Genomic DNA, 27507 nt, shown 5'->3' on the forward strand with positions numbered 1-27507 from the left:
AGAAGATGAAGGTGACAGTACGTTGAAACATGGGCTGTCATTGCTCGAAAACCTTTCATCTGCTGACAAGCCATCAAGCCGATTTTTAATATCCTCTTTTGTCACTTCGACGACGGCTCGTGTTGTGAAATAGCCGTTGATATTCGCTCTGATGGTTCACATTGCCGTTTCTAATTTCACCTCCTCTGTATCTTTTTTTCTAGTGGTCTTCAGCCAGTTTGCATTCTTCCAGACAGCTCTGAATGACGTTGTGGAGGTTTTCGATGGGCCGGCACAGTCCTCCCGTGTTCTTAGCTCCTTGTCCGGGGCGCACACAGGTAATGCATTCATATATGCATGCAATGACATCGACGGAACATGTGCTGACATATACGCTAGCTGCTTTGACAAAATAATTCCAATCACATCCAGGAGCATGAGCATTTCTCAGATTGGCTGCCAGGATGGCCGAGTGGTCTAAGGCGCCGCGTTCAGGACTCAGTCTCCCCAGGAGGCCTGGGTTCGAATCTCGAATTTCCCCATTGTGGGACTAATAAAGGGCAAATTATTATTATTATTATTATTAGATTCAGTGACGACATCGACTTGCTTAGTCGCAGGGATGACAAATCATTAGCCGTGCTCAAGATTGCATGCACATACATGTGTCATCGCATCTCTGCATCTTGGTCATTCTGCGACTTGAGAAAAGCAGACAATGATTCCTTTGGTTTGTGTGCAGGTCAGGCTGGGGAAAAAAACCAGCAAAAAAAAAAAACACTAACAAGACACTATATTAACAGGGGACTCCTGTAGGCAGGCAGAGCTCACACTGTCTGTCAAAGGAAGACAGACTTAAGGTCTGCAAAGATGGCTCCCCCAAAGAACGCAGGCATCATATAAATATGTGCTGTTTTCGCATTTCCAAATCCACCGTCTCCTCTTGCATGAAACCCGTTTACTGCTTAACAGCTGGAGCATTAATCTCAACCAGAACTGCTGAAGCTAACGCCATCAACTCCTTTTGCCGCCAAAGTCTTGATGGTTTTCCTTCAAACCACTTGCGAGAAGCTGGAAACGGATGACCCGGTTTGGAATCCGACCAGAGGCTTGATAAGCAACATGCTAACGCATGTCTAATATGTTAACGTGACGACATTCCCCGCAGAGCGAATTATGAATCGGTCACCATGACAGCGTTCTGCTGTGGCCTTCCTGCAATTAACTACCTCAGCATGCCTTTGGGGTCTCTCGCTGCGGCACCCGAGCGGTTGTGGTCATATGACACTTGAGCTACAGTTTGCTTATGATGCACGGGAACATGTATATTAAACGCATACGCGGGATAAAATGACAGCAGAGCTACACAGACACACACATGGTGTGATATTTCCTCAGGGGGGTTAAGCATGTCTGCCTCCCCACTACAGTGTGACAGCATGCAGACACGGTGTAACGAGATCCTTCGCCGAGGGGCAGTCAGCCGCTTGAGCACCAAAGACTGAGAGGAAGAGATGCTCAAGCATGATATAATGTTGTGCTCCTCCCATCTTTGTTGAAACATCACAGGGGGTTTAATTAAGATGTTGTGGGCCGTTTGAGATCATTGTAAAAAATAAATAAATAACTAAATAAAGTTTTCGGGTGTTTTTTTTCCTTTCTGTCAGAAAGAATTTCAAATATGTGTGTGGTTGATGATTGTCCTGTGTTTTCTGGGTATTCTGGCAGTAATGGAATTAACTCTGTATGCAAACTGTCAGAGCGCATCTTAATTTTGGACAGGTGGCCTGCTCGTAAACATGGCCCGGGTGACATTTACCGTATTTCTCCGATGATAAGGCGTGGCAAATCAATTTATCACCACATTTAGAATGAATCATTTAGAAAAGTCTCAATGAGCAGGTCTATTTTTGGAAAATTCCTTAAATCGGCGGACTGGGTTATAAGACACACTGGGTTATAAGGCGCACTATCGCACGTTAAGGGAAACAAAGCAATCCAGCGAATAAGTATACTTCATTGCATTTCCATTTGACATCCTTACACAAGATGTACCCGATTCCCGCAGTCGATTTTGGAGAAAATTAAAGGATTTTTGCGCCTTATAGTCCGAAAAATACGGTAAACTCCTCGGGAATGTGGAGAACTTCCTTTAAATAATGGGTACATGGCCCAAAGCTTAGCACCGTATAGGTAATAAACCTTGAGCCTGAATTGCATGTCGTTCACACTCAACCGAGTGAAACCGGGAGAGATGAGAGAGCGCAACCCCCGCGCATTATACAATATGCACTGAGGGCACTTAGTTTGTAACATTGCAAATAGTTATTTTTTTTCACTCTCCATCTCAGGCGAGTCATTGCCATTGGCGACAAGCAACCAAATCCTGATACGCTTCACCTCGAAAGGCCAGTCCAGCTCGAGGGGATTCCACCTGGTCTACCAGGGTGAGTGATTCAGTGGATATGATGCACGTGGCTCTTCAACATACAATATCAATTATGTTTCCAATTAAATGACTTAGTCCATTGGAGTAATCCTGAAATGTATTTGCCTTGTTTAGTCCGGATCTCTAATGTGCCTTCTCTTGCCCTACAAAGCTGTGCCACGGACCAGCGCAACCCAGTGCAGCTCGGTCCCCGAGCCCCGGAATGGCCGACGAATGGGCAACAATTTCTCCGTTGGCGCTGTGATTCGCTTTGAGTGCAGCCCAGGTTATGTGCTCGAGGGATCGTACGCCATTGAGTGTCTGACAGTGCCCAATGCGCTGGCACAGTGGAACAGTTCCATCCCCAGCTGCATTGGTAGGACATGGATCTTGTGACACACACGCACTCACACAGGATTTTCTTTCTTCCTTCATCTCCTTCAAACATGTTTCCTTGCGTGTGAGCCATTTGCTAACTTGACACACATTTGTGCTGGAAACTATTGCTCGTCCATCCAATATTCAGCCATGCAGCGCGCAGGTGGCAGGCAGTTCAAAAGTAAAACCCCCAGCTGAAAAACAGTGACATGTCCACATGTTCAAAAATGCCATCCACATGCACCTCCCGACGCACACACCCAGGAAGCTGGAACAGATGTGCTTACCAGATGTTTGTTTGAAGACTTTTAAGTATGGTATGTGACTTAATAATTCAGCAAGTGACAACCCACGGCAAATGGCATTGTTGAGGTCTCCTGAAAAGTGGCTATTTTGGCGGTACACGTTTTTTTCCCCAACACCAGCAATATATATATATATATATATATATATATATATATATATATGCAGTCATTTCTAGAACTATGAGATGGTTAATATGCTGCTCTCTTTCACAGTTCCATGTGGAGCTAATCTTACCCATCGCACCGGGACCATTTTATCACCTGGTTTTCCAGAGCCTTACCTCAACAGCCTCAACTGTGTCTGGAAAATCACGGTTCCAGAGGGATCAGGAATCCAGGTTTGAATTGTATTTATACTGGGAGCTGAGGGTCATTACAAGTTTCCTGCGCAAAAAAAAAAAAAAAAAAAAAAAGCATCCTTCACCTTCAAGAAGAGTCAATGATGATTGGATAAAAAAACAAACAAGATGCATGAGCACAATATAATTACATTTGCAAACATATTAATTTACATTTTTATTCATGTTGCTTGTGTGTGTGTGTGTCTACAGTATTTACCATTGGCCTGTAATTGTCTGACCGCTGTACACACATATGGTCGGCTTTAATTAGCTGGCCAAGCACTAATTAACAACTAATTAGCCCTATTGCGATTTCAGTTCTATATGTGGAGCAGGAATAATACTACTCAACAGGATGATTTTGCAAATAGCTGGATTGGATTGGATTAGATTGCACCTGTGATAAAATGCCGCATTCTTGGTTCTCCTCACTTAGTCGTCTTTGCAGGAGTTTGTCACGTACTCCTTTGGGTTTCTGCCAGATGGAAAGTTTCTTGGCGTACAGTTTAGCCGCTGCGGTTAATGACCTCTGTGCTGTCCCTCAGCTATTAGCTCCCGCCACCCCAGCTGAATGTATGTGGGTCAGAAATATGACACAATCCCCTTAATATCAGTGAACTACACAGGACAGTTTTGTGTGTGTGTGTGTGTGTGTTTTGCGTTTTTCAAAATCTTGCTATCCATCGGCCTACATTTCCATCACTGACGTTGTGCTTTGAAAAGGTGATGTGCCAATTTAGAGGGTTTGCTATTCAGTCTCGGTACTCGGTAGCGTAATCCTCTCATCTCTTGTCTTCCTGGTTCATTGTGTCCGTTTCTATTGTCTTCGTCACGTTTTTCACGTCTTACGAAGAAACACAAAAAAGCTGGCTTTCAATTGCACATCTGCATGACGCAGACATTGCAAGATAGCTGATGCAAGACTTAAACATATCACATGCGTTTACATGCTGCTCTGATTAAAGTTAAGTTTGTTAAAAGAAACTTCGATTGAGTGGATTACCTCGATTTTTTTTTGTTTGCTTTTTTACGTTTTCTACAACTATGGGAGCTGGTGCCCCAGAGGCAATGCGGCATTGCCAGTAGCTGCAGTCTCCACTGCTACCTTGCTGTTTACAATTGCGGTCCAAGTTCACCTTATGAGAGCGGGGTGACACAATCAAGAAAAGTCACCGAAGTTAACTGCCTTACCGGCACATATTCTGTGGCCTTCTAATAAAAGATCAATGCGACGTCGGTCCTAATCTCTTCATGATGCGCCACAGCTAGCACCCGCTGCCCCACATTAATTGGCCCGTAAACAATCTGTAACCATCAGTTGAAGAAGACCCAGCTTAGAAGGGTGGCAATATGAGAGATCAATCAAGTCACATGGACCTTCTTTGCGGAATGTGGAATTTGAACCCTCCAGCATGAACCAACTTTGGTGAATGTCAAGAGCATGCGTTATATGCAATCGCTCATCTTCGGATAGTCTAATCTAACACAATCAAAAGCTCCCTTAGTGCAGATACTCTTTGATGACTAGACTGTAATTGTTCACTTCCATATTTTTTTTAATCACCCACTGTTCTTCTCTCAGATCCAGGTCATCAGCTTTGTCACAGAACAGAACTGGGACTCATTGGAGGTGTTTGATGGCGGTGACAACACTGACACCTTGCTTGGGAGTTTCTCAGGTATTACTTGTAGTGGCTTGTAGCCGTGTTTTTTTTTTCTGTTTTGCTGTTTATCACACTGGCGATTTGTTAACACAAAGATCAATTGTGCGTTGATCGTTGCACTCCATATAATTATTTTTCACATGCCTTTTTGTTAGTCTTTCTCTATCGATGTATGGCAAAGTTACTAATCTCCCATTTACAGCAAGAGGTAAAAAAAAAATGTTAGCAAACCAGTCATGGTCAGCCTAAGCCAGAGATAGGATCACTAAATACCGCTGATTTATTTTCTCCCGAAGGCACCACAGTTCCAGCTCTCCTCAACAGTACTTCCAACCAACTATACCTCCACTTTTTTTCCGACATTAGCGTGTCTGCTGCTGGGTTCCGGCTGGAATACAAAAGTACGTTCATGTAATACTCATCAACACCTCTTTTTTTGTTGTTTATGGCTCGCTGGCTCGCTACGTTTCTCCAGAGTGTCATTTGAGAATTTATGATGGATTTGTCTTTTATCCTTTCAGCTGTGTCACTGACGAGCTGTCCCGAACCAGTCATTCCTATGAATGCCGTTAAGATTGGGGAGCGTCTTCAGATGAATAATGTGGTGTCTTTTCAGTGTGAACCTGGATACACGCTACAGGTAAAAATCATAAAGCACAGTCATTATTTTGCACATTTGTATATGTTGATTCTTGACTGTGATTCCCTTTTGGAAAAGCCAAATAGGCACCTCCTTCCAATTATTCCTTTATTTTAATACGGAGTTCGTTCTCTTTCTGCATCAATCCTTGTCACTTCAGACGCTTGAAGTGATTTTGCGACAACAGGCAACTGCTCCACTTAATTAGACAGATGTGAATGAGTGCAAATGAATTCACAGCCAGTTTATTGCATTCTCCCTCTTTGTCTTCACACATGGTGCAACTTGAAGGGAAATTCGCACATCACCTGTATGCCCGGAACTGTCCGAAGATGGAACTACCCTCCGCCTCTATGCATCGGTATGAATAACTGTTTCTTATTTGCCTCCACATTCTTCCCCCGTCCTACTGGCCTTGTTCTCCGGTCTGACTTTCCCTCGGGGATCATTCTATCCCTTTACTCCCCTGATGATAATTTAAAGTACGACAAGGCCAAGATCTCTCTCTTAAAGCGTGTGATCTTGGCTCTGTGGCATCTACAGCTTTACGTCGCCATTGCAAATTCAAGCGGAGTAACCTTCGTTTTATGCTTATCCCTCAGGGTGGTGCAAATCAATAGGTTGATACTCTATTTACCCCAAAACGATAAGCCAACAGACGGAAGTGGGGCGTTTGAGGTTACTTAATGCAGTGTTGCTCTCCCTTTATTCAGCCAAGGGACCCATTTCACTGAATGACACACCGGTTTCTGAAAAGAAACTTCTCAAGCTGGATGGTGACTTGGATATATTATATTATTATATTATTTAAAAAAAAAAATATATATATATATATATATATATATATATATATATATATATATATATATATATATAATTTATTCCTGGGAGAAAAATAAAAATTTTCTCCGAGGTGACTCGCTCCGTTTGTTATAAGTAGGTTGTTTGTCATTTATTTACCCCTTTTCCTCCTCATAATTCTTTTTTTTTTTTTTTTGCCCCCTCACTTGCAGGACTACTCTCTATTTTCTGCTTTTGTCAGCTGATGCTTTAAATATCAGTTTAACACCCTTTCATCTTTTTTGTGTCTTATTTCAGGGCTTCTCTCTTTTCATCTTTCTTGATACCATCATCAGTTTTATTTCAAACTATTTTGAGTCCTCGTCCTCGATTTCAGTCACGGAAATTGTATCCACCGGTGGTTTGAGATGAAAGGAACACTGACAAAATAGCAAGATAGGCATGATGTGCCACTATGACACCGCAATTATAAAAAAATGCAACGCGGGCAACATATACAGGGCTTAACATGTTTAGAAGACCTCTCAATGTGAATTTTACGTTAGTCAATTAACAGTAGCGTTCCTAACCAGAAATATGTTTCTGTAATAGGTAACAAACCAGTATTTAGAAGCTCTTAAACTTAGTAGTTTTTTTTTCCGATTATGCTGTTCATTTAATAATTGAAGATGAAATGACGTAAAAAGACGTCACTGGCAAAGAACGACTCTGCATTAGAAAAAATCAAATAGCGTGCTAATGTGTTAACCAATAAATTCCAACTCTCTATTTTGAACTTCATTATTTTTAGTGTTTTTTTAAGATATTCTATCCATGCTAATATAATATTCTGACTGGCTCCCACTAGCCCAATGTGGAGGAATTCGTGAGGAGATGGATGGCATGATACTCAGCCCTGGTTTCCCTGGCAACTATCCTAGCAACAGTGACTGCACATGGAGAATCTACATGCCCGTTGGTTACGGTAAGAATCAGGCGCTGTTAAAGTTTTTCCCGTTTTCTTGGATGGTTTTCAAGGCGTGTGACATTAGCTCTTTTTTTTTTTTAATGATTTTTCTCCTTTCTTTTCCACTTGGAACAGTCAGTGGAGAAGACTGACTCTTAGTTCATGAGTACGCATTCTGAATTAAAAAAACCATAATGCAATGGGGGTCATTCAACCGACCATTACTGTAATGAGAACATTCATTGTCCTAATTGCCCGGAGTCAATGATGATGAGCAGAAGCAGCAATTAGTTTTTTTTTTGTCGATGTCTGACTGCAAATGGTTCAAGTCCAACTTATGGTTAATATTTAGGGGGGTGATTTGTGAGTATCTGAGTGTTAATCTTTAACAATGTAGGTTGTTTAGGTGAACGTAATAACGTTCGATTGTGTTTGCTGCCTCTTCCCGACAGGAGCCCACTTACAGTTTCTCAATTTCTCCACTGAAGCCAACCACGATTTTCTTGAAATACGCAACGGCCCCCTGGACACAAGTGCCGTCATCGGACGATTCAGCGGGCAGGAAGTTCCTTCCTCGCTGCTCACCACCTCACATGAGACGACCGTTTATTTCCATAGCGACCATTCACAGAACAAACCAGGGTTCAGGTTCGAGTACCAAGGTAAGTGACCTTGATGTTGAACAACTTGGACTTTGCACAAGACGATAGCACAGGAATTATTTTCAAACTGTCTGGTTTAATACGCAGTTCACGTTCTAAATGATATAATCACCAGGATGAATTTTTTGCTCATTGTGGAAGTGACTTGGCCTCGGTAGTCAGAGTTAATTTTTGCTGCAGCGCTTCATATAGAGCATAATCGCTTCAGTGTAGTTTTGTCGAAGTACATTTAATATATTGAGCTATTTTCTCGGGAAATGATAAAATTGTCATCAAAATGAAGTCATAAATATGAATAATGACTTGTAAAGGTAGAAGGCCCGTCATTTCTCTTCCCTCATTCCATCGAGTAAATTTTGTAGCGATCAGTGTCACAAGGTGTGCATTATAGTTTTTGAATCACTTTCTATCCAACTGTTGATCATTTATTGGGAAATGTCTCTAGACGTATTACCATGGCTACAACTGCAACAGGCATCACATGTATTTTCTATTTTCGATTTGATACTACAAACATTGGGAAATCATAAAATAGCAATGCATATTCTCATAATTATATGTAAATTACCATATCCATTAAAAGTTGTATTAGCAAATAACCATTTGAAGCCTTTTCATGAGTTATCTCCTATAATAGGCAACCTGTGACCCAAAGTAATTAATTTCTTCTGTCCTATTTACATCCTGGCTCTTTGAGTATCCACATCGGGGAAAGGGGAGCTGTTTCCTCATTCATGGTTTGCGTCATCCACTTGCCTCGCCCACAGTTTATGAACTCCAGGAGTGCCCAGATCCAGAGCCTTTCCGCTACGGGGTGGTCGTGGGTGCTGGCTACAATGTGGGCCAGTCTATATCCTTTGAATGTCTGCCTGGATACCAACTGATGGGACATTCGATTCTCACCTGCGAACATGGCACAACCCGTAATTGGGATAATCCTTTCCCTCGCTGTGAAGGTTGGTACAAAAACAAAAACAAACGTCAACTTTCTGTTTGTCTTCTCTGTCATGAAGGTCGTCAATCCTGTTCCTCGAGGGTTGCTGTCCTGTCTGTTTTACGTCTCTCCCGACACCAGATTCACATGATCAGATTATTTGAATCAGGTGTCTTGAAGCAGGGAGAGATAGAAAACAGGCAGGGCACTAGCCCTCGAGGAACAGGATTGAACACCTCTGGTATACGAGTGACCCATGTTTCGAACGCATATTTTTCCATCAAATGTAATATTGTTTCTCAGTGCCTTGCGGTGGAAACATCACGTCGGAAAACGGGACAATCTTCTCGCCGCGCTACCCAGAAGAATACCTCAACTTGGCTGACTGCTCGTGGCTGATCACTGTGGCTCCTGGATTTGGGATCAAGCTCAACTTCACCCTGCTTCATGTTCACGGCCCGCACGACTTCATAACTGTTTGGTACGGAATAACGTTGGTGATTATTTTGACAATGACACTTGGAGAAAGGCAAAAGTCGCATGTGGTTCTGTTTTGAATATTTGTTTTGTGTTGCTAAAGGGCAAAGTGTCCTTTTGTCACCGCTATAATGCATGGCTGACATTATCGTATGTGCAAGCAAAGACGGGATTTCGCATGCATGAGGCTTCCTAGTCCTTGTTCGTCTACTCTGCCCAAAGCGCTCTTCAGAAACCTCATGTTTCATTTTGATTGCTATCCAACCTGGCAATATGATGACTGCATGACAATCCCAATGGATTCTGGTACATTTTCCGCCCACGTACTGATTTAACTGCTTATCAAGTGTTATACTGTGCAGAGGTTACGTCAATCGAGCTTTTTTTGTTGTCTGGCAAAAATGAGTGGGAAAACAATCCGTTTTTTTTTAGTTTTTTTTTTTTACTGTGTTGTTGCTGTTTAATAAATGGCCCTTCTGGATTGATGGTTCTCAGTAAACTCCCATAGAGCCAAGATGTGGACTATCACGTTCCCCAGTTTCAACTGGCCACCACTGTGGATCAAGCCACTGAACTACTGAGCCAAGGAAATAGGCCCCGTAATGGTAACTTGGCTGCAGTGCAGTCAGGCAGCAGTCCCAAGATGGCCGTTTCCAGAGCTGCTTGTAATCTCCCATGCCCACTTTGACAGCCAAAGACAGATGGTTTTTAAGCTGAATGGTTGCGGTATAATTCCGGGAGCTGGCTTAATCGGCCATCGCTACGTCAAGGGACGGCTCCAATTGGGCCACAGTTTCCAAAGACATTCCCATCGGATGCTAGTTAGTGTCCTCAGTCCAATCCAGATCACTCACTCTGTGCTCAGTTGCAATGTTTACCTTCCTGTCATGCGTTGTCATATTTCATACTCTCTGATCAAGCTTTGTCGTCTTTAGGGATGGCCCACAAGAAACAGCAAGGAAACTAGGTGTGTTCACTGACGGAGAGCCCAACGAGCCTCCGAGGAGCACGTCCAATCAAGTTCTGATCCGTTTCCGAAGTAACACAGAGAAGGGCGGATTGTTTCACATCGACTATCAAGGTATGTCTTGTTTTTTTTTTCATCTCACAGTAGATCCTGTATAATGTAACAGGTTTGGTTGAACTCATGCGTTTTTTTTTTTTTGTCAATAAAGCTTATAGGCTGCAGTTCTGTCTACCTCCCACCATTATCCCCAATGCAGAGATCTTGATGGCAAGCAAAGAATTTAAAATAGGTAACAGTTCAAAATGTGTATATGAATTTGTAATTTTACCTTATTTTACTTAAGTTGCACTTTTTTTTTTTAACTCACTCACTCTGACCTGTACAGTTCTTGGTCTCATTTTATGCTAAAATTCCCCAAATTTCCCCCTCAATTATTTGGAATGTGTCACTTTCAGTATGCGGCATAATGAAAATCATCTCAACCTCTGTCTGTCCAGGTGACATTGTGCGATACAGGTGTATCCCAGGCTACCAGCTAAGTGGCAATGACATTCTCACTTGTCGCTTAGGGGCACACTTAGAGTTTGAGGGGCCTCCACCCTCATGCGATGGTGAGTGAGTCAGATCCAGTATCTGATTTTGTGACAGAAAATGTGCAGATTTTCTTGCCTTTGCCAAGACATACTAAAGGTTGCTGTACTTTAATTGTGTTCAATTGTCCTTTCATTATATTTATTTTCTGATGCAATCCTAATTTTGAAATATAAACTATAACTAACGGGGCTTCTCATCTTACATTATGAATATTAGTTTGATTGCGTAGTTTCATCAAATATTACAAAAAAATCAATTTTTAGAACATTTTAAGTGTAGCTAAAAATATATTAACTCATCTTGTTTTTTTTAGCATAATTATCTTAGTGCGGTTGTTCTCTTAGAAATGTTTCCTCAAATAGATTCATGCACTTCCAGCTGGGCCAAATTTCTGACTCCCGTGGGTTTTGCACAAGCCTGCAGTCATAGTGCCGAAGCATCATATCAGTTTGGTGGAACCTTTCATCTCCGCCGATGATGCTTGGTTCCCGCGAGACCGAGAATGGCGGTCGTGACGCTCTCTTCGCTCTGAGAATTATCCTCCCAAAGGACCAAATAGTGGTGCTGTTAGCAACACGCTGCACCCTTATCACACCCAATGTTGTGCTCAATGCTTTTCCTCCGGGTATGAGGAAGTCGGTGCACAGAGAGGTCCCAATTTTTTCACTCTACTTTCAAATATTCTCAAAACATACTGTATTTTTACATATTTTAGTTTTTACTCTGGCTGTTTTCTGAATTCTCCCCTTGTCATTTTGTTTCTCGCTCGGTGGATTTTACAGTGGGTTTGCATAATGTGAGGCGTGTGACCAATTTGCAACACTTTATAGGGGGGAAATATGTAAATGATGTCAGCATCGGATGAGAATAAAGAGGTAAACAATAGTTCAGGTAAAGAACAAAGAGTATGTGGAAAAAAAACAGGACAAACTGTGGTGAAATAAAGTAGCGTGTCTACAGTCTGTACGCGTGTCCAAAATGGGTCCTCAATCCTGATACAAATCTGATTACAATTTGAAGCAGGTGTGTTGCAGCAGGGAGAGATGGAAAACGGGCAGGACAGGAGGAACAGGATTGAGGACCTCTGGTATAGATAATCCGAAAATTGTATTAACAATGGAAAGAAGCTACCAGTGACAGAACAGGCCAATGGAAGAAGGCATGCTGAGTTGATGATTTTAAAATCCCAACAGCGTGAATATCGTTGGTCCCAAATAGCAAATGTGTTATATAAAAAGTTGATTAGCCTTTTTCACCACATTTCATGTTTGTATTGTGCACGTAGCTGAGAGTACACGGACTCAGTTACAAGAAAGAAGAACAGAAAACTTGTGGTATTTGGAGATTTGGGCCAAATAAAGACGTTTGGCAGCAGGATGATGATGGCTTAACCGAGCAGAAGGATGATTGAGAACAGGACAGGAGTTTAGCGCCAAGGAGAGCAAGGAGAGGACAAGGAGGGACTGTGGTTGGAATGCACGGCTCATTGAAATGCACAGGACATGCCGGCTGCAGCTGCAACTATCAAATCATCGCTTCTGGCTCTCATAAGCGTCACCCTTCCGCACGCATCAAATTGCACGGAAACACGCATATATGTTAAATACAGTTCTTGCCTCCAAATGGAATGGATGGAAAAACTGCGGTGGTGTCCGAAAGAGCGCCGCCAGAGCTTCCGAATCTTGTTCCGCAGTGCTGTTTGCCCCTCAGTGTCGTCTCTCACTCTCTGCATTGCCTCTGACTGCTCCCCTATGTACACCCCCCTCATGCAATTCCCGCCAACTCTCCGAGCGTCACATTTTCAAACCCTTCTTGCGTAACTGCACCTGTTAATCTCTTGCGCGCTCAACCTTCTCCGACGGGTGTTTAAGTCACCGTATTTCAACGTCTATCAGCGTCCTCGTGTCCTGCCTGATCTCCCGTTTTAAATGCAACAATCACAGAGACGCACATTCACTTCTTTTCTTTTTTTTTTTTTTTTATTCAGTCCAGAGAACCGTTTGCCAGACGCTTTCGATGCCCTTTTAGCAGCCACTTGACACGTTATTCATTGTGCCCTGTGTTAGGTCACACAAGAGTGTCGGCCTCACGGTACCTTCTTTAGAGCACGGACTCCGAGCCTCTTGCACACACAAAGTGTGTGACGTCAGAAATAGAACGCAAATAGCTGTGATGATCAAAGTGTCCGTATAAGAGATCTTCTTGACTCACTGGATGTTTTTTTTGGGGGGTTTTTCAGGACGGATACTGCACCAGTAAGCTTTCCCTTCACGTTCATTTTCCAGCTGTAGTTCAAGGACGCCCTTCCTTTATCTTCAGCTATGCCCCTCTTTCTATAAGTCTCAGAGAAAGGATTACAGCTGCCCCTTATTCAGGCCATCATTGTCATCCCTGACTTCTTGCCGTTGTTAGGTCCAGATTCATGTTAATGTCACTTCAATCAGCTCCTTATCACCTTTCTGCATATTATAATTCAATTCCAGAAACAGAGACAAGAATACCGCAGCAGTTAAAAAGCTTCATGATTCTGCAATGGTGCAGCTATAAATACCCGGACTGCAGTGTTTGCATGCTTGCGGAACTGAGCAGACAGGGGAATCCTTTAATTTTAGCAATAAGTCGTTCACCCTCTTCCGCCTATAAGTGTGAATGAAAGATGAATGAGTCTTTGTGAAGGGTCATCCCACGCATAGAAATCCCTGTTGACTCGGCCGCTTGCATTATTTTCATGTTGAGGTCTATACGCATTGATAAGCAGAAGCCGCTTTCTTTCCATCTGATTTGTCAGCATCAATCGCTCACCTTTCAAAGTTTGCAGTTTCAAGTAGTGGTCTATATATAAGAGCCCCAGTCCCCATCATGACAGGATTTGAAATTTTGTATTTAAAATTCATATTTTTGGTGATCTACTTCATTATTTCCGTGCCTTGGCCGCTGCCGTGAGTTCTCGTTTTATAATCCGGAGTTCCTTATGGTCCGGAAAATACGGTAGGATGGTTATTTTTTAGAACGGAACTGCTTCAATGCTGTTCTTCAGCGCGGCACATAAATCTCAAGCAAAATTCTGATTCCCTTGCCGGGATTGGAATTGGGAGATCCAAATTGACTTGCAAGTTGAGCCTTCGAATCAGTAATCGTGCGCCGAAAGACTTTTCTTCACTTTGCTTTCCCTTTGGAGCTTTTCAGACAAAGCAGAGAGACAAACAGGATATGAAGGGATTGTGTCTACTCTATTTTGTACACATGAATTTCCATCATGTTTTATAGAAATTTGCGAGGCGCGTGCTTCAAACATACACGTATTAAAAATTAGCATAATTTATGATAATCTTCATGTCTGTCTTGAGATTTTCAGCTGTTGAGTATTTGACGTAAACCACCATTACACTACTAGTCATTTGCAATTCAGTGAATGACACACTTGACATTGTAAGATTTCCTCTTGCAATAAATCCCACTTAGTTTGCACGCCAAGAATGATAAGAGCCAACATTTTTAATAATTTGTCAACACATTTGAACTGAGGCAGCCGGCCGTTTATTTGACCCCATTGCCTTTTTAATCTTTTTTTGTGTGTTTGAAAGCAAACATGCAACAAACGCATGGGGCAAAAGAGGCGCATTGGACTGCAAATGAGCAATTTAATGTGACAGTTTTTTTTGTGTTTTTTTTTGGGCGATTATCAAATTGCAATGATTTAGCCTCCAACGATATTACGGATGCACCTATCGTACTTCAGGATCGACTCGGTTAAACTACTAATGAATACACGGCATTCATTATGTTAATAAAGGTTTACTAAATTAGCAATCTGCCGCTACTAATTATTTATTTTTCTTCCCTTGCCTCGACTCCTCAGTGACATGTCCCATGAACGAGGTTTTGACGGCATCCACTGGTGTCATCATGAGCCAGTCGCCAGGCACCGGCTTCCCTCATTTTGAATCGTGCTCCTGGGTGGTCAAAGTGGAGCCTGGGTACAATATCACCTTTACCATTGAGCATTTCCAAACCAGCCGTCAATTTGATGAGCTTGAGATCTTTAATGGTGAGTTGTTGTTTTTTTCTTTTGGAATCCACATATTGCATGTTTACCAAATATGATTAGCGGCACGCACAATTAAAGCTGAAAATGAAGCAAAGAGCCGCACATGGTCTTTCCTCCTCATCTGTTTTGTGCATTTGCACGTAATTAAAGGGGCAGTCAGCAAGCCTGGCTGGCTTCTGGCAGTAAACGGTGGTCGCATACGCAAGACTTGCTGATGAGTGCATTTTATATATATATATATTTTTTTTTTTTCACAAAGCAAAAAGTGAGCAGACATTTGCTAACCTTGGGGCTGCCAAATCAATTGCTGAACGTACTTTCAGATTTTTGCCGCTTCAATTAGGAGCAGAGTGAGTTTTGCTAAAAGCAGACGCCCTCGTATATATAAGTAGGCACAAGTGCGTAAGCGGGGTAGCATGTTCTCATGAAACTGTTGTAGAATGTCATTCTGAGTAACTGTCAGCAGCACCGTTATTTGAAGAAGCCCTTTTATTCTGAATGGCGTCAAAATTACGTACTACCCTCAAGAATGAACCGGTAGAATATCGAAAGTTAGAATTCCTAAGCCATATTTCTGATGCCTTTTAGGTCCCTCAAGACAGAGTCCTCTCCTGATCACACTTAGTGGGAACTACTCCAGCCCACTCAGCATCACCAGCTCCACTAACAAAGTCTACCTGCACTGGTCCTTCGACCACACGACTAGCCACAAAGGTTTCCGTATACGCTACTCGGGTAAGAAGTGCCTCTCGGAATAAGGGACTCAGACATTTTTATTTTCACGGCATCGGGGAACGGAAAAGTCATTTGGATTTGTTCTGCTTCATTTCCGTTAACATTTTATTCTGACACCTGCATAACTGCTAATGAATAAAGTCGGTTGAAATATTCAAACACTCCCTTAGCTGTTTATCAACACTATTCGCAATTTTTTTTTTTTACTGAGATCAGTGAGCTCTCTAACTTGGTACGGTCATTCCCCCATTTTTTTTTTTCTTCCTTTGCCTCATCTTTCTAGTCCCCCGTCGACGACGATTGAGTTTGCCATTGCCGGTTCCATGACAGATGTGTAGATTGATTGCCAAGAAGCTGCAATTCGCATTAGTCAACATGAAATTATCGTGGCGGGCGAAGGGGAGAAATATGACGTGCACGTGTCTTGTGTACTGCAGCAACCCGTCAGTTGTTGCATTAGCAACAGGCAAACATCTCCTTGGGCACTTTCTCATCATGGCCTCCATTCTTAACGTGCCGCCTTTCATTGTGGGCCACCCGCGCCTCATAATGCGCCTCTGACTATCTCATCTCTTATCTCTTCTGTGCTTCATATCCCTCTTTGTGGGCTCCCCCCTCCCTATTACCTATTCCTATCCTCTCACCTGCCCGTGTCGATCTGAGTCCTTTGAGCTGCGGGTCTGATTGAAACGAGACAAGACATCTTCTCGGAGGGAAAAGGGGGAGAGGAGGAATATGGATAACAGAAAAGCAGGCAAATGAAATGTACACTGATTGAAGGAAAGTATTTAAATAAGATTCCAAGATGTTAATCAGGGTGAGCGACAGGAAATGGCTGTCCAATGGAACACGCAGTTAGCCTATGTCCGGGATATCACTCGTGGTAAACATTGCATTTGTCTGTCGTTAGCGCGATGAACCACAATGGAAAGTGTATTTTTTTCCCCCCCTTTCACCGAGTGAGGTATTATTTCCTGAGATTCTCTTAGTGTTTGTGACGTGTTGCTTGATTCATTTGGGATGATGTATGATTATTGCAGCCACGATTAAGGAAAGCGAGCAAAAGCAAATACAGAACCGTATCCAGTTTTGTAATCCTCCATTGGCAGATGCAAAAGAAATCTTGGGTTCTGTCATGGAAAGCATATTAATCTATTAGCCCCTCACCAAACGCTTGCATCCTTATACATTGTCATTTGTCATTATACACTTATCCATGTCAGTATACAGATTTGTATTGTGTGTTCCGTTGGTTCATATATATATATATTTTAATCTTTTACATTTTCTTAAATTCTTCCTAGCGGCCTACTGCAGCCCGCCCATCAACCCCGTAAATGGCACAGTGCACAGTCTGACGGGCACCAAGCTAGGAAGCACTCTGCGTTTCAGCTGTGACCAAGGCTTCCGACTCATTGGTCAGAGCAGCGCCACCTGCACGCGCACTGCCCAGGGGATCTATCAGTGGAATGCACCAGTGCCGCTCTGCCAAGGTAGGGATCCAACTAGCTGATAAAGTAATTGCACACAACGCTGGGAAATGGATTTGTGCTCGGATATGCATGTTTAGTATGCCTTGAAAATGACCACCAATGAAGTACCTTTTGAAAGACATCGACATGGTCTTATTTTGTTTGGGCGGGTGCTGGGTTTAGGTTAGGGTACCTTAACCCTGATTAAAGATAAAGATAAAGATAAAGATGTCCTTTATTAGTCCCACAATGGGGAAATTTGAAAATTACACAGCCTTTCTAATTTTGTCCTAATGTCCAAGCGTCTTCAAGCTTTTTCAATCAGTTTTATTGTAAAATACCTAGCCTGCCATGACCCCCCTACCCCCCAGTGCACAAAAATCTAATGTGAAAATATATTTGTGTTATATTATAATTGACCACCTACTCCTTTCTTCCATGCCAGTTACATCCTGTGGAATGCCAGTGCTTCCTGTCAATGGTAGCATCGCCGGCCAGGACTTTTCTTTAGGAGCCAGGGCGACTTACCGGTGCAATTCTGGATTCCGACTTTCAGGGCCTTTCACCACTACAATGGTCTGTCAGGAATCCGGAAGGTGGAGTCCCATTGAAGCCCCTCCCAGATGCGTCCGTAAGTATCGCTAAAGTTATTTGTCCTAAACTAATATCTTGCGAATACTATTGATGTTTTTTTTTACAATGTTTGATTATACAGCGGTGAGCTGCCCCGATATCGGCCACTCTGCGGTAGAGCATGGGCGATGGAGATTAATCTACGGAACCCATAATCAATATGATGCTATAATGATGCTCATATGTGACCCGGGGTATTATTATCGGGGTCAAAGGGTCATTCAGTGTCAAGCTAATAGCACCTGGAACTACCCAGATCCGCGGCCTGTCTGTGACAGTAAGTGTCAAGTTGCTGCAGATATTCTCATGCTTACTTTTTGTTTTGCTTGGGAATCCAGAGCATGCTTAGGTTTAGATTCTAAAACCATAAATCTTTTTTCAGTTATTTCCTGTGGCGACCTTGGGACTCCACCAAATGGTAACAAGATAGGAACACTGACCGTGTTTGGAGCCACTGCAATTTTTTCCTGCAATACAGGTTACACTTTAGTCGGCTCCCGTGTTCGGGAGTGCATGTCTAACGGACTTTGGAGTGGAACACAAGTCCAGTGTCTGGGTGAGTCCACAGACCAAGTGCTGCTGTGTGAAGCTACTTTCTTTAAAAAAAATGAATAAATAAACACTGAATGTGGGTCATCATTTTTTCCATAGCTGGCCACTGCGGCAGCCCTGAGCCTATTGTGAATGGCCAAATCAATGGGGAGAATTACAATTACAGAGGTAGTGTTGTCTACCAGTGTAACCCTGGATTTCGTCTCATTGGGGTGTCTGTGCGAATTTGTGAACAGGATCATCGTTGGTCAGGACAGACCCCAGTCTGTGTTCGTAAGTAGCTGCATTTTGGAGTAAGCGATCCTTTCTTTTAGACTGAAGGTAGTCTAAACACTGACTGATTTAATTTTTTTTTTCAGCTATCACATGTGGCCATCCCGGAAATCCCATCTTTGGTATGACTCAGGGAGCCCAGTTTAGCTTAAACGATGGCGTCCGGTTTGTCTGCAATACCGGATATGTGCTCCAGGGAGCTGTTAAGTCAACCTGCCAGGCCAACGGACAGTGGAGTAATCATCTCCCTCGGTGTAAAAGTGAGTAACAAGTCCACAGGACTCCCATGTACAAATCACAAATATCAGGGTGTATTGTTGCCAATCGAAAATAAATGTTGCATGGATGTTACGAACTGGAAGCTTCATGGCAAGCATAAAGGGCCCCATGTGAGTTTAGGTCAAATGAATGTACTTTTTGGCGTCTATACCCGTCAAAGGCAGTGAATGAGTTAATGTGGTGTTTGTGTTGTGTTACAAATAATGCATTACAGGTCAGCAGCCTGTAAGAGATTTTTCTGCCGGGGTGATTCGGCTGTGCTGCATGTCGGGAGCGTAAAAATGAGCAAGGTTATTAGCATACAATGAGCTCAATTCCATGTCTGGCAAATAAATAGGGCATAGTAGGGCATAATGGCTCCTCTGGAGGTTGTAGACAGAAAGGCATTTCGAGGTCTAGCAGCATTGTGTATTTAATTCAAATTTGCATTTTAAACTAAACAGCAACTGTGAGCCACTGAACTGTTGACAGTTTTGAAACAATATGAAATCCTACGTGTATGGGACACTCAAGATGTGTCAGTGCAGGCGCAAGTAATAGCCTGACACTCAGTCAATTTTAATCAATTCGACAAGATCAGCTCAGCTGCACCACCCCATCCCACCTCTCCAAAGCGCTCCATCTGAAGCTTAACTATTACGGTGCTGCTTCTTTCTGCCGTGTTTTCCATTCTTCAACGTCTTTGCACTGCGACGGGCCGCAGGAGGCTGACTCTCATGAAGCAAATGTTTATTTCTGGAGTCTGTCTGGCTACTTTGTTGGTATTTGGGTTGGAGAGACACTGGAATATTGAAAGCAGATATGAGGCTGTAGATATTTTCAGAATATAATCAAGATGACCAATGTTGGCAAAAGATGGACATAGTGTCTCCTAATGAGAACCTCCATGCCAAACAAGCTCCATGTCTGAATCAATACCGTACGGACAACAAACTGCAGTTACATGCTCTGTCCTTGACCTTCACCTGCCTCCTGTCTGATCATTGTTGCCCTAGCTGTGAACTGCACGGAGCCAGGTCATGTGGACAACAGTGTTCGGCACGTCTTACCCAGTGGACCACATCGCTACAGCTTCCAGACCACTGTATCATACCGCTGCAATCCAGGTCACTACCTGCTAGGGACAAGCTCTATTGCCTGTCAAGGCGACGGAACCTGGGACCGCTCCCTGCCCAAGTGCCTTTGTGAGTACCCTTGTTACCGAGTGCGATTTGTGTGGCTCATCTTGTTGATAAAAGACAGCTTTCGAGTTAGTGACTACTTCCTGTGTAATTTTTCACACCATCTCCATTTAACTTTTGCAAGCTAATGAGTCTTTTACTATCTCCACAAACTCCGTTTGAACAGTGGTGTTGTGCGACCGCCCCAGCATACCCCCCTACGCCCAGATCTCAGGCGACCGTCGAACCGTGGGCTCGGTCATCCGCTACAGCTGCATCGGCCAGCGTACCATCATTGGCAACACAACGCGCATGTGCCAGCTGGAGGCGCAATGGAGCGGCTCGCCACCACATTGCTCTGGTAACGACTACTCCCAGCTTGAGCAACTTTGGAAGTGTCCAGACTAAAAAAAAAAAAATGTAGAAATTATAGCCAATTAATGAAAGCCAATGATTAATACAAACCTAGGGATGTACGATACCACTCTTTTTTCAGACTGATGTGAGTATTCACACTTGAGTACTTGGTATTCGAAGGGTAGGCCTCAAGGGCAAAAAGAGTGTCCTCCATAAAACATCTTTATTCAACCAGGATATCTCGATACAGACTTGTTTATGAAGCTCTGTAAAGATTATGGCCCCTACACTCCCACTTCACTGTATGTTATTTACTTATAAACTCAGAAGAACAAATGTGGGTGTTAACTTCAAATCCACAAATGTCAACACGCCTCCATTGATGCAACCATGAAGTCCAGTCCAGATGATTTAAAACACACAAGTACATGATGATATGAATTTACATCACACTCATAATCAAGCTTGTGGGTTCTCTTATTCTTGAATCAGGCAATAAATACAACCTGTCCTATTCAGATTTGTGAAATGTTTGAGGCACCCATTCAAATGGAACTAACCATCGGGATGTGGATGCAATAAGAACGGTTACTAAATTTCTAGTCGTTTTAAAAGTGAATCAACGAGATACATGTAAAACAAATGACCGTTAATGAAGCCGAATTTATTTCAGAAGCATGGCTAATGGAGGCAGAGAACTAAGTACTCTTTTGGTTAGATGGATCATTTTGAAGGATTGCTTTTGGCTCTTATCCAGCTCTTGCATTATGTTATTCTCAAATGGAGAAATATCCATCATAGCAAACAATTCTACAGAGGTTCAAGTAGTCAAACATGAAATTGGTTTTAATTTTTTTTTTTTTAATTTATTTTATTTATTTATTTATTTTCTTCCTAGGTGAATCTGCAGGTCTTTGTGGGGACCCAGGTGTTCCTGTGCATGGAATCCGTTTGGGAGATGAATTCACAGTGGGCAGTGCGGTGCGCTTCAGCTGCGAGCCGGGTTATACCCTGAAAGGTTCTCCGGAACGAACTTGCCTGGCCAACGGGACGTGGCTGGGTACCCAACCTGAGTGCCATGGTATGAAATACAGATGTTCAATTGTGTGCACCTGCTTGTTTTGTCAGTTCATTGAAAAAAAATCATTCAGGTTCATTGTGAACGTATATGACCAATAAGTGATGTGGCGTTCTTGCTTACACTAAAAGTTAATTTAGAATTTTACTATCACTGCAAAAGGGATAGCTGTGATCTTGGAGTACAACAACTTCCCCAGAAGCTGATAACCAATCTGCTCAGGATGCATTCCTGCGTGCACCGCATAGATATTCTGGACACATCTGACTTGAGACCCAGAGGCATACCCAAAAGACGATTGAGGGATTACACAGCCCAACCGGCCAGGAAATGCCTCAGGATTTGAGATAAAAAGCTGGAGGACATTGGGGGCGGTGGAAAAAAAAAAAAAGAAGAGTGCTTGAATCGGAGCCACTGCAGTGCGGATTGACAAGTGGGGCAAAATGAAATGAATGTGTCATTAATGAGCACATTGGGAGTTGATGCGAGGTTATTGAAGTTGAAAATTATATTCAGTCAATTCCATATGCAGTCTAAGTATGCAAAATAAAAGTCGTCTTTCCTCTCTGAAGTGGATTACATTGCTGATATATCATTACCGTGAAAATGTTGAACCGGAGTTTAGAAAACAGGTTTGCCTGTCATGATTTTAAGCAATTAGCTGGTTTCCAAAAAGAGTTCTAAACTAGGTTTAGGTATTCAATTTAGGATTTTAAACCAAAAATTTTGCTAGACTGTGACTGACAGGATTAAACATCCCTGATCTATAAAATAAAATTTCCCATCATGTATTGTATCTATAAAATGTCAAAACATTACAGTGTCTTCTCTATTTGGATTCTATTCCAATTCCTAGACATTTACTAATTCCAGCTCCAGTTCTCTTTTCACCGTAAACACATCTCTCCTTCTGCCACCACCACTCTACCACGCCTCCCTTTGGCTCAGTCCTTTTTTTTTTTTTTTTTTTGGTGTGAACATGTGAACCCAAGCGTCACCCACCTGTTCTTAGCTGGCATCAGCTTCAAAGGCCGGACCACATCTGGTCATTATGGAGGACCTGGACCCTCGGGCCCTGACTGTCTGATGCAAGCTGGTAACTGCGATGCCAAGAAGCTCTGCTCGTGTCTGATAGTCAAAGTTCGAGGCACTCGTCCCATTTTATAATAAACTCCACTTACAATTCACATTCATGGATTGAATTTATAATAATGTTGGGATATGGCGATAGACTGATTCCAACTTTGTGTTGTAATTAAACTAGGGTAAGGTTTGGGTGCTCAGGTGCCCGAAGCTAACGAAACCATTTTTCTCTCCCTTTCTTTCTGCTCTTAGTCATATCCTGTGGCAACCCTGGAACCCCTCGAAACGCCCAGATCTCGATCCATGATGGCCTAACCTTTTCCAGATCTATCACTTACGCCTGCAGGGATGGCTTTTACTCCACTGGCCTGCTCACTCGACACTGTACCATAAACGGCACCTGGACCGGCAACATGCCCGAGTGCTCTGGTAATTAACTGCCCTTATACTACGGGTAAATTGATATGCTGTGCTTTAGTGTGTGACATTTTTTTTTTTATGTAGGAAATATGTATACTGTATTTTTGGGCATCAGGGTGTGAAATTTTTCTAGCAAGCTTGGTGCACAAACAAATGTCTTATTGGACCTAAATCGATAGAAATAACTCTTATTTGTGTAATTATTATGATTAACTTCGACAATTACTGCTTAGTGACATGGTTGATTGTTTTACTGCTGCGCCTCCATCTAGTGATCAACTGTGGTGACCCTGGAGTGCCAGCGAATGGAGTGAGGTTGGGGAATGAGTTTGTCTACAACCATACCGTTAGTTTCCAGTGTTCTCCCGGTTTCACCATGGACGCTGACCGTGCCTCCACCCTCATTTGCACCAAGGCTCGCACCTGGAATGGCACCAAGCCTCTGTGCAAAGGTAATGTTGTCTCTCTCAATGTAGGATTTTTTTTTTCTGGGAAAGCTATGGAGGCGTCAAACTCCGGTCCTCTAGGGCCAATATCCGGCATGTTTTAGCTGTTTCCCTCCTCTAACACAACTTGCTTTCTGATGAGCTGTGTTGGAGGAGAGGAACATCTAAATCATACAGGAAAGTGACCAAAGTTTGATAACTGTGACACAGAAGGGTGGAGTCTATCCAAATGTGTGAGATTTTTGTTCTTTGATAGAACATTTTGCAATCTAGTAAACAAGATGACTGAAACGAAAAACATGCGCTCATCCAATATGTTTCTTCCACTTGCAGCAATTGTCTGCGGTCCTCCGCCAATCATACCTAATGGACAGGTTATTGGTACAGACTTTAACTGGGGCTCCAGCATCAGCTACTCCTGTAACCAAGGTTACCAGCTGTCCTTGCCCACTGTGTTAACTTGCCAAGGCAGTGGCAATTGGAGTGGGGAGAAACCGCAGTGCTTCCGTAAGTGGCACAATGCACTCCTTTGGCGGAATACATTTATTTGAATCCCAACATGTTTTGGTATGTCATTCTGTCTTTGTCTTTGCAGCTGTGTTCTGTGGAGACCCAGGCTTGCCTGCCCAAGGGAGGAGGGAAGACCGTGGTTTTACCTACCTTTCCTCTGTCTCCTTCTCATGCTTTCCCCCTCTTATCCTGGTGGGCTCTACCAGGAGGTATTGCCAATATGATGGTACCTGGAGTGGAACGCAGCCCTCTTGCATAGGTAGATTTCCTGGTTTTTGGCTCAGTTTAGTCTAGCCCAGAGGTGTCAAATGACGGTATCTTGCACATTTTAGATCAATGTTTTAAATGTTTCTCCACACCAACACACTTGAATCAGGTCTGTTGGAAGAGGGAGATGTCTAAAACATGCAAGAAAGGGGCTGTGAAGGACTGGCGTCTGACATCTGTGTTCTAGACATGTAGTGGATTCTAAGAGTCTATAAGCTCCAGTTTGATTGCCATTCTTTGAAACCCAAGATGAATATAAAAATGTTATTCGCCATTTTTTGACTTTACAACTCTCTTGGGGTGAAATGAAATCTTTTCAAAAGTAAAAATAAATGTCATGTAGTTGCGCAACACCCTCTTATAACTCAGAATGCAGCTGTGTTCTGATTAAGAGTACTTCTCAGCAGAACCCCAACGGTTCACTCTGAAAACAGTTTGTTTATAAGTTTAAAAAGTAACCCAATTTGGGTTAGAAACTGCTCATTTTTCGACCACCAAATAATTGACACTTGAACATTTTATTTTATATCCCATATACTTCGATTCCGGTAAAACAAGACGGCAAACGTTAGCTTTATTACTTACTGTAGACGTGCATCAAAAAAATCAACTCCAATATGATCGTCATACTTGACCAATATAACACAGCAGAAACATTTGATTGTGGTGTGTGACATGAATACTAAACAAGGCCAACTTTGTTTGTTACAGATCCTACTCACACCACGTGCACAGACCCAGGCTCCCCCCTCTTTGGGAATCAGAACAACAGTCAAGGCTATCAGGTATCAGAACCATAATTAAACTTAATTTAAATACAAAAAAAATAAAAACCCGCGCTGCTTTAACTCTAAAAGAGGCTGCAATTGACTGCTGCCTTGTTGCCCCCCACATTTATAGTAGGCTTTAAAAAAAACTGTGTGTGCTGTATGTGGCATTCATTATTTGGAACATCCGACTCATCCTGTCCAACATATACAATATTTCCACATCCTTGTGTGTCGCTGCTTCCAGATCAGCAGCACGGTGTTCTTCAGCTGCAGAAAAGGTTACCTACTGCAGGGGTCCATTTCTCGCACGTGTCTGCCCAACCTCACTTGGAGTGGATTTCAGCCCGAGTGCATAGGTAAGCACATTTGAAAAAAAGTCTCCCAATCTCCTTGCATGCTCCTCATTCCCAAGAACCACACTTTCTTCTTCCACACTGCCTTAAATGCCTTATCTCCATCGCCCCCTCCCGCACCGCGTTGCCGTTTTATGTCGGCAGCTCACCACTGCAGCCAGCCGGAGCTGCCAGCCCAATCGGACGTGCGAGCCATTGAACTGCCATCCCTTGGCTACACGCTCATCTACACGTGCCAGCCTGGATTTTACTTAGCTGGTGGATCAGAGCACAGGACCTGCAAGTCGGATGGGAGCTGGACTGGGAAACCACCTCTCTGTGCAGGTAGAAATAGTCTTACGATTTTATTTCCATTTGGGGACCGTTCTCATTTCTATTTAAATATGCAAAGGTTTCATCATCCGTTTGATGTGCTCTTAACCTGGAACCAAACTTGTAGAAATATGCCGCATGATTCGTCACAGAAACCACACAATTAATCCAATACATCGAATGTATATTTTTTTATCTACACTCTAATTTGGCCACGACGAAGGCAGTATTTGAGGGTGAATCTGCAGATTCCCCAAATGTTGATAAATACCTCAGTTAACAAGTGCTTACAGTCATACAATCTCAGCAATATTATCAAGAGGACCCAACCTGATAAGCACGATGTTTACTGTTGATGTGCTCAGTTGAAGTATCTTTTAAACATATAGAGAGTGAGGCAGTGCTAACAGGTTCCATCAGACAAATTAACTAAGTGTTTGCCTAGAACCATTGCCATTGAATCTCGGTAGTAATAATCCTGTCTGGATGATTGCTACTACCAATTAAAAACATTGTGAACTGAAATTACAGAGTTGTTTTTAAACTCATTATAGAGAACACATCCAACAGAACCATTTCTGTTTTTTTTTTAAAAGAGCCCATTGATGCACCTCGCCTCTCCTCCACTATGTTAAGAAGCTGTCCAGCCACGTAGCTTAGGTCCCCACTTTCGGTTTCTACTACGTGCGCAGTTCGTTCGCTAGCTATGCGTACACCCCTTAAACGCATATTCCCTGGATATCATAATTTACAGAAGAGCTCATTGTTGTTATTTAAATTGTCTGAAAGGAGCTCTGGAAGCATGTTTGCTCACGAGCTAGCTGGCAGCTCTTGCCTCTCGCGTAGCTTTCCTCACTGCAGGTGTACTGTCGTAGATCAAACATGTTGGCATGTGTAGGCATTGGGCAGTTGTTGGATGATTCTTTTCTCAATTATGAAACCTATTAATCGAAACTTGGGCTATTTTTTTTTCGTGGTTCAAATTTGGCAGAGAAAGAAATCTTTTTTTGGGGTATTTTTTGAATGCTACCTTTGGATGCGGTGTTAGACTTGCAGGACAAATACTGGCACCTAATAAAGCCGAAAGGCTTCAGCTTCTTAGTGGCCATGTTTACTCACGGTGTTATTGTTCATAAACTATCGTCCCTGTACCTGTCTTAGTAGGTACATGCCCTCTCTGTTTGACAGTGTGTGGGCGCATGTTTACTTCCCCCCGTGTCCCTTTGAGAGTGGTGATTGAAGTGTTTCTCAGCGCTGCAAAACTGTGTGACTAACAGAGCCGTAGTTCAGCAGAGTCCAGTCGCAACTTTTAGATTCTCGCTTAATACGCTTAATCGTCTCTTCTTTGAGTTGGTGTATTGAAAGTCAGATTACCTTGCTCTGTTCACAGAAATGTCTTCTTCACTTGATATCGTGTTGTTTTGCTCCCCAGCTGATAACCGTCCGAGTGGTAATAGCCCCGTGGGAACAGTGCAGGAGCCTCCTTCCAAATTACCAGGTAAGACTCTTCTCTTGCACAGTTGATTTCTTCCACGGCTTATATTTATTTTCTGATAGCTTGACATCTACCCTCTTGTATGATAACTCTTGTCATTGACTTTTATACGTCGTCCTTGTCATTTCTATGTTTCAGTACCTGCTGG

At 42.8% G+C, this 27507-nt stretch overlaps 1 protein-coding gene across 1 annotated transcript in view; it reads left to right on the forward strand.

The window, feature by feature from the left end:
• Nucleotides 1-27507, forward strand: part of csmd2 (CUB and Sushi multiple domains 2) — a 122401-nt gene that overhangs the window by 84674 nt on the left and 10220 nt on the right. Inside the window, exons 33-67 of the mRNA XM_088318269.1 lie at nucleotides 204-317; nucleotides 2331-2426; nucleotides 2580-2783; nucleotides 3304-3428; nucleotides 5014-5110; nucleotides 5392-5496; nucleotides 5617-5735; nucleotides 6027-6096; nucleotides 7384-7500; nucleotides 7935-8144; nucleotides 8912-9100; nucleotides 9382-9559; nucleotides 10491-10636; nucleotides 10731-10811; nucleotides 11020-11133; nucleotides 14976-15164; nucleotides 15753-15899; nucleotides 17204-17392; nucleotides 17817-18002; nucleotides 18087-18281; nucleotides 18387-18560; nucleotides 18656-18829; nucleotides 18916-19089; nucleotides 20104-20292; nucleotides 20456-20629; nucleotides 21524-21706; nucleotides 23039-23215; nucleotides 23479-23658; nucleotides 23986-24159; nucleotides 24248-24421; nucleotides 25141-25214; nucleotides 25444-25555; nucleotides 25697-25876; nucleotides 27297-27362; nucleotides 27498-27507. The exon at nucleotides 27498-27507 is cut by the window's right edge and continues 152 nt beyond it. Coding sequence (XP_088174395.1) covers nucleotides 204-317; nucleotides 2331-2426; nucleotides 2580-2783; nucleotides 3304-3428; nucleotides 5014-5110; nucleotides 5392-5496; nucleotides 5617-5735; nucleotides 6027-6096; nucleotides 7384-7500; nucleotides 7935-8144; nucleotides 8912-9100; nucleotides 9382-9559; nucleotides 10491-10636; nucleotides 10731-10811; nucleotides 11020-11133; nucleotides 14976-15164; nucleotides 15753-15899; nucleotides 17204-17392; nucleotides 17817-18002; nucleotides 18087-18281; nucleotides 18387-18560; nucleotides 18656-18829; nucleotides 18916-19089; nucleotides 20104-20292; nucleotides 20456-20629; nucleotides 21524-21706; nucleotides 23039-23215; nucleotides 23479-23658; nucleotides 23986-24159; nucleotides 24248-24421; nucleotides 25141-25214; nucleotides 25444-25555; nucleotides 25697-25876; nucleotides 27297-27362; nucleotides 27498-27507 — 5086 coding nt within the window. The remainder of the gene's footprint in view (nucleotides 1-203; nucleotides 318-2330; nucleotides 2427-2579; nucleotides 2784-3303; nucleotides 3429-5013; nucleotides 5111-5391; nucleotides 5497-5616; nucleotides 5736-6026; nucleotides 6097-7383; nucleotides 7501-7934; nucleotides 8145-8911; nucleotides 9101-9381; nucleotides 9560-10490; nucleotides 10637-10730; nucleotides 10812-11019; nucleotides 11134-14975; nucleotides 15165-15752; nucleotides 15900-17203; nucleotides 17393-17816; nucleotides 18003-18086; nucleotides 18282-18386; nucleotides 18561-18655; nucleotides 18830-18915; nucleotides 19090-20103; nucleotides 20293-20455; nucleotides 20630-21523; nucleotides 21707-23038; nucleotides 23216-23478; nucleotides 23659-23985; nucleotides 24160-24247; nucleotides 24422-25140; nucleotides 25215-25443; nucleotides 25556-25696; nucleotides 25877-27296; nucleotides 27363-27497) is intronic.

Source organism: Idiotropiscis lumnitzeri, chromosome 16 (assembly GCF_059441095.1).
Source record: "Idiotropiscis lumnitzeri isolate Australia: NSW breed Sydney's pygmy pipehorse chromosome 16, RoL_Ilum_1.0, whole genome shotgun sequence".
Taxonomy (NCBI): domain Eukaryota; kingdom Metazoa; phylum Chordata; class Actinopteri; order Syngnathiformes; family Syngnathidae; genus Idiotropiscis; species Idiotropiscis lumnitzeri.